The sequence below is a fragment of the Ictidomys tridecemlineatus genome, chromosome 8, assembly GCF_052094955.1.
Source record: "Ictidomys tridecemlineatus isolate mIctTri1 chromosome 8, mIctTri1.hap1, whole genome shotgun sequence".
Lineage (NCBI taxonomy): Eukaryota > Metazoa > Chordata > Mammalia > Rodentia > Sciuridae > Ictidomys > Ictidomys tridecemlineatus.
The window spans coordinates 29111595-29122184 of record NC_135484.1 but is presented as its reverse complement, the minus strand read 5'-3'; the positions used below and the strand labels follow the sequence as shown (position 1 = coordinate 29122184).

Here is a 10590-nt window from a genome sequence, read left to right as displayed (position 1 = left end):
TTAAAGAAAAACATGACTCTAACTCATAGAAGACCCCATAATCTCTAAGGTAAGTAAGATACAGATATAGTCATTATATATGTAAGTCTAACAGTAAGAATGGGAAAATTAAGTTGTGGTTACAAATGGGTGAACTAAATTTGATTTGCTGTTAGGATTACAAGCAAGAATTCAGAAAGATCCAGGAAACTCTTAAGTGAAAAAGATCCCACAAAACTCCCAAGTCATATTTAGTGAAAATCATAGAGCTCTCATAAATGTCTAAGGAACAAAATACACGTTGCATTATGCTTCAACTAAGGCATTTTATTAGCTGGCTTTACAACTTAAATAAAATCTTAGTCACCAAAGGAACACAGCTTCCACTAATTCCAAACTATACTTTCAAGAGTTGACTTGTTAGAAGGGGAACATTTTTATACTCAAAACAAAATACCTTTATTATAATCTTCAGCAAATCTTAGAGTTAACTAAAAAAATAAGTTAACTTAAATATCTACTACCTCAAAAGCCCAATTTTGTTCTTTTCCCTAAAACATGTGCAGTACAATTGAATGAAAAGAGAAAATTGCAAATATTTTGTGGTTTGGCTGGAAGTAGAGTGTATTTCATGATAATTTCAATATCTTCTAATACTATTTCTGATACTTTCCATAAATCTTAGCAAAGTAAATCCATTTGCTAATATTTCAGAGGGAAAGATGGGTTCTTAAATGAAAGTGCAATATTAGCCTTTCTTTGCCTGTTGGCAGTTTGAAATTTTGCAGGAGTGATTATTAATACTTCTTTGTAGCTAATTTTAGCTTTAATTTTTCTCTCTCATTAAAAAAATATCGATTGCACATTGTTTCTTTAACTTCATAACTGGATTCTTTAAAATCAGTGGTCAGATATTTCATTCCATTTGGGACCGTGGTAGAAATTCAGAAACATCATTCCTTTATCTGTAAAGAGGAAAAAAAGATATTTGCTATAATTTAGTGAATCATATTAATGAAAATTAACAATAAAAAAGAAAATGACAGTGAGATAATTATCGTATCAAGAGGAAATTTTTATCTTTTTTCTAAAATGTTTTTCTACCTTCCATCATCAGGCAATTTATAAGGTTTACTCTAATCTCTCCATTATTTTCCACAAGAAAGTCACACTTTTAGAATGTTCTTTTATCAAGAATGCCTTTATAGATTAAACATGCGATTGATGACAATGGTGACATTAGCTAATATTATTGAAAGCAGTGACAAATACTGTGGCAAGTACTTTGAATGGATCGTTTCATTTTAAAACAATTACTCCAATTTTATGCATGGACAAACTGAAGGAGAAATGTATACTAGAAGTCAGTGGAGCAAGAACACAAATGGGTGGTTTAACTCCAAAGATAGATAGATATATATATTGGTACTAGGGATTGGACTCAGGGGCACATAACCACTGAGTCATATCCCTCAGCCCTCCACCACATATATTTCATGTAAAGGATGTGTCAGAAGATTCTTTTTATTTCATTTTATTTTTTAATTTGTTCTAATTAGTAATACATCACAGTAGAATGCATTTTGACACATTGTACACAAGGAGCACAACTTCTCTTTCCTTTGGCTGAACATGGTGCAGAGTCACAAAGATAGTGTAATCCATGTATATAGGGTAATTGCGTCACTAAATTCTGATGCAACTTAAAAGCTCTATATTCAAAGTATATATTCAATTAAATTAATGAAATAGTTTTATGCAGAAAATAATAAATCATATGAAGTAATAAAGTCTCCTTTAAAATATAATAACTATGATTCATATTAATAATGATAATGTGGAAGAAAATTTAAATTACTAAAGTTTCCTTGTTCATGTCTTCCATTTTCTCCAAAATTTATTTATACCTTGCATTATATAATAGACACATTCCAGAAACACCACTACTACATTAGTTAAACTTTTTGAATAAATCATTTCAAAAGAAAACAAACTGGGGGACTGGGATTATGGCCCAGTGGTAGAGACCTTGCCTAGCACATGTGAGGCACTGGGTTCGATTCTCAGCACCACATTTAAAAAAAAAATGGATAGAATATATTATATATATTCTATCCAATATAAAATATTCTATCCATCTACAACTAAAAAAATTTTGAAAAAAAATTAATGAGGGCTCTTCTATTAGACAAAAATCACTATTCCCAAGTCACTTAATTCCAAGTTTCTATATTCTAATTTGTATTGCATTTTTAACACCTATTTTCAACAGATTCCCTTTAACTCTGAACAATTCACCAATGGACAACAAAGTTTGGAAGTTTCACTATGAGAAAGTCTAAGATCAAATATTTTCTACCCATCGTTCTTTTTAATTTTTTTTAAATATAAATTTCATTTTCTTGTTCTAATTCCTTACTTGTGGTTCTCTTAAACCATAAAATCACAGTAACTATCCCTAAAAGGTAAAAAAGAAAAGACAACATAACCCTGCAGCCACTTGAAATTACCTCAGTGACAACGCCAGCAGCTATCGTAGAACCACTGTAGCGCAGCATAAACCGCCCTAGCTCCTTGAAGTCTTTGTAGAGCTCTAGGGCAACTGGTCTTTGTGTTTGTAGCTCTACCAATGCATTTTGCCCTTTAGTCAACAACCTTTTAAGAAAAGAAGAATAAAGGAACAAATGGACATACAACACATATGAGAAAGTGTAATAACAACCTGAAAAACGAATGTTTCACAATCAATGAATCAACTTAAATTTTCAAAAACCAAAAGAAAGTTGGTTTTTGAAAGTTTAAGTGTCTTTGTGTGTGCATTTTTAAAGGAAAATATATGCCTTTGAATATTTCTGGATTACTTAAAAGAAATGAGGAGAGGTTCTAGATTTAAGAAACATTAGGTAGTTCCTATATATCAGGTAATTCATACATTAGTTAGTTCATATAAGTATTGGACCTATCATCCAAATAAAGCTCTATCCCTTGAAGAACTACTATAACATAAAATGCTCAAGGCCCTTCCTAATCAATACTTTCCTTTTCATTCCCTGAAGAAAAAACTGAGAAGTTTAATTATCTCATAAAGTAATGCTAATTCTACAAGGAGGTGTCTACATTTTAAGAGAACTGCAAGGCCTTGTGTCTTTCCCAGTAATTATAATTTGCAGAATGTGTGTTAAGAAGTTACCTTTATTGTTTTGTGTTTAAGTGCAGGGACTTGCTCATGCTAAGCACACACACTCTACCAATGAGCTATACTCCCCAGTCCAGAAGTTATCTTTAAAGAGGACAATCTCTTCCCCACCTCTTTCCCCATGTTAGGAATAATGGTTCCTTAGCAGGGGTTCAGGACAAGATCATATATGGAATGTTATTTGTAGGAAAATGAAAGGTCACATTATAAATGATAATATACAAATAAGTAAACAAAATCCCTGGCATAGGCCCCATCCAGACTCACTGAAAAAGGTGCAATCCAAAAAAGGGACACTTTGGAAATGTCCTCTAATTTAATATTGATATACTGTAGAAGGATCAAGGATAGAAATCATAAATTCTCCTTCTGAAAGATTAATTCAGGGACAGACTGACTAAGCCAAACAAGTTCCTTAAAAAAACACACAATTACACACACAACCCCCCCCCCCAAATTTCCAATTATCAGCTTTGGCTAATTTCAGTCCAAAGTCTAATTCTTTAGTAAGGAAAAAATCTAATATTCATGACTTATGCTTAATTCAGTTCCTAAATACAATTCTGTTCCATTCTGCATAAAGCAACTGCGTTTATGATGTGTCTGAAATGGAATAAAGGGGAAAGGTCAAATGGTTTTTGTGTAAAATAAAAGGACAAAGCTACATGTAGAAGACAAGGAAAACTAACTGAGAATATGTTAAACCCCAGCATTACTCAGCTAAGACAGTGTAGCAGGAGGAGGCAAGGGAAAACTCAGGATTAGAGTTGACAAGCCAATTTCAGTTTGAAGATTCTCCAAGTCAATATTCTGGGTCAAATACCTTGACTCCAGCACAAAAAAAAAAAAAAAAAAAAAAATGATAAAACAACTGAGTTGATCAGAACCCTGACTATGCCATCTGTAAACTCTCTGTTACTTTGATCGCTGCTTCACATGATTGTTGAGAATATAAAACATGTGAAAGTATTCATGGTAGAGCCTATAAAAAAAGAATATTAGTCTTAGGGCTGGGGAAACATTTCAGTACTAGAGTACTTTGTCTGGCATGTACAGGCCCTGGGTTTGATCCCTAACATTGGAAAAAGAAGAAAAAGAACAAAAATCTTATATAAATCACATTTCTCATATCATGATGGTAAACACTAATGCTAGAAGCAAAATCTGCCCATTTAGAGCTGCAACGTGAAGATTCTCTTCCACTTGCAGCCAACCCATTAAACCACTAACCACTGTGGGCTGCTTAAGCAGGTGCAGAAGGTGAGGAACAATCAAGGACAAAATAGGGGATTTTAGGTGGGATTCCCCCTAGGGTTGAGGTTAAAGAAAACACCAAAACTGAGGCACCAAGACAAACTGTGATTAGCTTTTTTGCTCAATTAGTATAAGAAATCTGTATTTTGTAGCATTCATCTTTAACCTTTTGTGTTTTGTTTTTATGTACAATACTTAATTTCTTAAGAAGTACTTCCTTTGAAAAATTTCAAATTTGTCTCAGCCAAAGGGAAACCATTCACACATAGGCCTGGATATTCAATGGTAATCAGAGGATCAAATGGTGGTGATCACTGTAGCTGAAGGCTCCATCTGGAGTTTTAAGCAGAAAAGACTTTCCAGATGGGAAAATGAGGCACTGCAAATTATATAGATGAATGACTTTCTTCTTAGTATTGGGCATGAGCTGAGTATATGGGTGAGGAGACAGTTCGGGAAAGTGCAAAGCTGAAATGTGGAACCAGTGGCTAGACATAACTCAAATTCACCTCTTAAAATGTAAGATGAGTTTTTACAATGCCCTTATCTTTACATCATCAGTGTCTAGGGCTTGATACATAAATTTATATTTATATTTTTTACTTACAAATCACATCCCAATCATCATGCATGACAATAATTATATCTAACATACACACACAAACAGGAAATTAAATATTTGTTGCTATGCTTGTTTTAATCTAGTCATTAAAATTTTTTCTAGAACAAGTAAAAATGGATTTCACTTACTTCAAATATTATACAAATGACTTTATCTATAAGGAACTTGCTTAAGTTGTTATTATTTATGATTTCTGCATTAAAATACTCACTTAGGCTTTTTCTTTGTGACTTCCCCAGTACTTTTGTTTAAGACACTAATCAATCGTTTGATAATTGCAGGTTCACTGACAGTTTGGTAGTGTAACAGCACCTTAAAAAAAAAAAAGAAAAAAATATAAATATATAAACTGCAAAACTGAAAAAGCATTTACCACAGCAGTTCTGGCTTTCTCTTTGGTACTTACATTTAACTATGCTCAATTCTGTGCTGCTACTTAAGGTCAATCCATGTCCTCAGTTGCCTGAATCCCCCTACTGTAAGCAGGTAGCCCTTAACTTTCTAAGGGAGAAACTGCCACAAGAGGCAGTTTAAATATCTACTCCCCCATTACGTCTAAACTACATAACCCTCCTGTCAGATTCTCCTCTGTAAAAGTAGAGGATGACAGCATCTTAGGGTTCCTGTAAAGATGGAGACTTTATCATTTAGAACAATTATTATTGTTGATGTACAGTCATTATTATTAAGGAGTAGTATAGAAAGAACTTGGGATTGAACCCCTACTCTTTCCCTGTAATCTGCCCATGCCTCAATTTTTCCTTGGTAACAGCAGAAGCCTTTTAGGGCATTGTGACAAGAATTAAATATGATGAGACACAGTACCTATAATAGTAGATGTTCACCAACTGTTAATTGTTTCATTTTAAAAATGAGGGAATGGGGATATGGTGTTTACAAATCAATTAAACTTTGATAACTTTACTATTTCCTGGGAACTTGTTTTTTCAGCTATATCCAAATTACATATATATTATATACTTAAAGTCTATTATCCAAAGATAGTTTTGGTTTGGATTAGGATCTGTCCAAGCCTTAGCAGAAATTAATAATACATATTCATTACTAGGTAATGAGAATAAACTATTATAAATATAGAGATAAGAAGGAAGGAAAATAACATTTTTAAGCTCCCCTGAGTGCCAAGCACTGTGTGATGTGATTCATATACACTACTAAATCTTATGTATATGGAAGTTTAATTAGGCTTTGAAAGTCTTACAGATCTGGTTTCAAATCACTTCCTTTTGGGGCAAGTTCTTTAACAGTTCTCTACCTGCAAAGTCCCAGCCGCAGGTTTCTCATTTCTCACTAAAATGAGAAAATTCAGATAATGCATTTTCAAGTGGTTCTCACCACGTGGTAAACATTCAGTTAATTGACGACCATACATTAGACAATATATTATCTATAACTGTCCATGTTTTACATGTAAGGAAAACTAATATCAAAAAAGCAACGTAATTCAATGAGGCCATGGTACTTTTATGTAAGAGCTGAATTTTACCCTTTCATCAGTTTTGGAGCTACAAGTCCCTAGCTTTCCCCCATTTCAGCTTACTAAGGGCCTATAAAAATTGCATATATGCAACCTTTTGTTTTATCAAAAGAAAGCTAAGGCTTACACCCCAGAACATAGGCCAAATATCCTCAAATAATAGGCTTTAAGTGTGCAATACGTCTATAGTTTGAGTATAGTACGAAGACCAAATTCCCAAGAAGTAATAAATCAATCAAAGTTTAATTGATTCATAAACATCAATTTAGGCTATTTGATTGTAGAAACACAACTATCTCAAATCTGGAATTTCCTGGTCAAAATAGATTGCACATTCAGAAATCAGAAATGAGAGCTGGGGATATTACTCAGTGATAGAACACTTGCCTAGGCCCTGAGTTCCATCCCCAGAAAGCAAAGGCCAAAAGAAAGAAGACATAAAGAGAAGACAAAAAAGAATACAAAAGAAAAAAAGAAGACTAATGCAAGGGGGACTGTGAATGCACAGTCCTAGTCTTTGGAAACTTTTCTGAAAATCAAGTGATAAAATAAATAAATACAGGCACAATTGAAGCACTATTACTCCAAAAATGCAAACTGGCTTTCATTTTCAATGACAATTGATGATAGTGAACTGCAAATATTACAAAAAATTAACAACTGACTCTGGGGGAAAAAATGCCAAAACACAGGCTAACATGATGAGAAATACTTTTGTGCATTCAGTGAATTCAGGTCTCATATACTACTCTATTAACTCTAAATACCTAAGAAACATCTCTTTCATAACAACTTAGATAAGTAAGCAGAATTCCCTTCAATCAGCTCAGATTCAACTAAGAAAAACTGGTCTTCATGGTTTGCCAAATTAAAAAAAAAAAGAGGCATATGAACCTAATTAAGTTCCTTCTACCTTCAGCTGAGCTATGTGTGGATTTGGGGGTAAAATTAGAGTGGATAAAGAATGGTTGTGGCAGTAAGTATTTAGGTTTTATTTTTCTATCTCCACAGCATCTCACCAAAAGTAGTTCAAACAAAATACAAGTGAAAAGAATCTACATGCTTAAAATAAGAAAGAAGTGGTTTTATACTACCTTGACATTTTTATTCATGTTATATATAAACAAGGTCATTTATAATTCAAACCAATCTGCAACAGAATGTAACAGAGGGAAAAAGTACTGGATTTCATAATGAAAGTGATGAATAATGTGCCCTGGCTGAACCACTTCTAGTCATATAGTTACAATCTCTCAGAGTCTCCATTTCCTTATGTGTTAATAAAGACAACACTGACAGCTCCACAATCTCTTACCTGTAATTCCAAAAGACTGAAAACCTAAAAGTTTCTTTTTCCAAAGTTTGTTATAAATATATTTAAGCAGCAAAATTGGACTTGAAGTGAGGCAATTTAGAGTCCTGTGTATCTCATATAGTGTTAAGTTTTAGTGCAGGAATATCAATGTGTTTCATTATAAAATATTGGGTGCTGTCTCACTTTTTGTTAAGTGTTTTATATAATATGTACATAGCATTTACCTTTCCAATATCCGAACATTTCTAAATTCTGAGATACACTGGCTTAAAAGGCTTCAGGGAGGAACTCTGCTTCATGTGGAGTTATAAGAATCAAATTAGTGTTTTATAAATTATAGTGAGCTAAATAATGTTAGGTGGCAAAATAAGCCATTATTTTCCTTAAACCTCTAGTTAAACTATATTTTTAAAAAACTTATGGATATATAGACATTAGATTTTCAACAAGGGTTGCCAAGATCCACTCATTAGTGCAAGGAAAGTCTTTTCAACAAATGGTGCTGGGAAACTGGATATCCACATGCAAAAAAAGGTGAAGCTTTACCCAATGGCATATCTAACAATTAACTCAAAACAGATTAATGATCATAAAACTCTTACAAGAAAACAGGGCAAAAGTTCATTACACCAAACCATAGGTAACAACGACTATAAAAAAGAACTGGACTTCTTCAAAATTAAAAACTTTAGCCCATCAGAGGACACTATTATCATTGAAGGGAATGAAAAGATAACTCACAGAGGAGGAGAAAGTATTTTTAAATCATATATCTGATAAAATGATTAACATATGGAACAAGTCAAGAATTCCTGTAATACAACAATAACAAAATAATCTCATTCAAAAATGTGAAAAGGACTTGAACAGATATTTCTCCAAAAATACACAAATAGCCAATGAGCACTGAAAAGATGCTCAACAACAGTAATCATTACAGAAATGCAATAAAAACCACCATGATATACCACTTTCACTCACTAGTTCAGCTATTATTAAAAAAAAAAAAAAACTAATCTTTGCCTCCATTCCACCCAAATGGAAAATACACATTGATGAGAAACAAGAAAGTAGAGAAAACAGATCCCTTTTCTTGGGGGAGGGGAGGGGAGGGGGGGATAGGAAGGGGATAGGAAGGGCAGCAGAATACAATAGACACTTGTTTGGCAGTATGTGTAAATGTGGCTGTATAATCAACATGATTCTGCAATCTGTACATGGGGGAATGATAAGAATTCATACCCCATTTGAAACAAATGTATGATATATGATATGTCAAGATCAATGTAATGTTTTGAGCAACCAATAAATTTCTGATGCTTAAAAAATAAAAAAATAAAAAATAAAAAAGTTCTCTGGAAGTTTTTTTTCCCTTGGGAGTGAGCTGATCAAATACAACCATTTTTTTCTAAATTAAATTTCATCCTGGCATTTGTCAATCAATATGCACAAGTAGAATCTCATAAAGCTATGCCAAAAAACTTTCAATTCATGCCAACTTTTAAGAAACTACTGTAAACAGGAAGAAAGCATTAGTATTTAAAGTGACTACTGACCTCTTGACCTCTCCACATCTCCATTGGCAAATATTATTATTGCTGAGTAAAAACATGCAGCAACTACCCTCTCCCCCATAGGACACACTGCTTTCTATGAATGAGTTCCATCCACCCAAAAGCAATTAATTTGAAAGTTACTTCCCCATTGTTATATAAATATTATATAATTAAAATTTTAATATTTTCAATTGTAACAATTTTGTGACATGCTTTTATTCCTTTTTTAGTATATAGAAGAAATGTAATATATAAAGTACTTAAATAGTATCTTATAATTTTACATCATCAAAATTACACAGAAATAATTACAGAATGACAAGTACATGATTATATCAAATGTAGTAGTAGTATTCTAAGATGAATCTGAATTATCTAAATAAATTTATCACCAACTTCTAAAACAATAATTTTAAAAAGTTGAAGGGACAACTTAACTATCTCAATTTTATTTGAAAAATGCATCAAATAAAAATAGTCACTTTATATTTTAAAAGACAAGGTATATAATTTCACCGAGAAACACTTTTCCTTGTCATACAAAATCTGTACTATCAGAAAAAATAAGTCTAATGAAAAAATGTTTGCCTGTTAATTTACAAAACAAGGTGCTAACCTATGGAGTATGGCCTTAAACTTATGAAAAAATAATTTCCATATAAAACAAGAAATTCAGACTAGTCACAAGTAGTATGTTTCCGAGATAAGTAATATTATGGTATTAAAATCCCCTTCTTATTGTTCAAATGCTGCTGATCAATGAATACTTTAAACCAACATCACAGCATGCATGGTCTGAATGTGATGCTGCTTTAGCACAATTAAAATTTACCATATGTCAAGGGATCATCAGGATACACTCATAAATATCAAATGTATACATACTGAGTGGATAATATGTACACATGAAAATATAATGAAATGTAAAGAGTAGTTATCTACTTTTTATGCAAATATAGAACATTCTTATTTCTTGCATTTTTTTGTGGTTTCCAAAATTTTCTAAAACAATCCATTTCTTTCATAATTAGAAGCACCAGAAATAAGCATATTAAATAAAACAAAAAGCCAGAAAGTTCCAGTCCAAAAATATTAGACAAACTTTACAGTAAAAACTGATCAATTGTTATCTCCAAATTTAGTTATTATTGTCAGTTTGCATCCTATTGA

At 32.5% G+C, this 10590-nt stretch overlaps 1 protein-coding gene across 4 annotated transcripts in view; it reads right to left on the bottom strand.

The window, feature by feature from the left end:
• Nucleotides 1–285: 285 nt before the first annotated feature.
• The window catches only part of Hbs1l (HBS1 like translational GTPase), an 87482-nt gene continuing 77177 nt past the window's right edge, over nt 286–10590 (bottom strand). For all 4 annotated transcript variants that reach the window (XM_005329781.3, XM_040283359.2, XM_078019088.1 and 1 more), the window contains 3 exons: nt 5263–5363; nt 2490–2634; nt 286–944 (listed from right to left, as the gene is read on the bottom strand). In XM_005329781.3, the coding sequence (XP_005329838.1) occupies nt 933–944; nt 2490–2634; nt 5263–5363 (258 nt within the window). In that variant the 3' untranslated portion in view covers nt 286–932. The remainder of the gene's footprint in view (nt 945–2489; nt 2635–5262; nt 5364–10590) is intronic.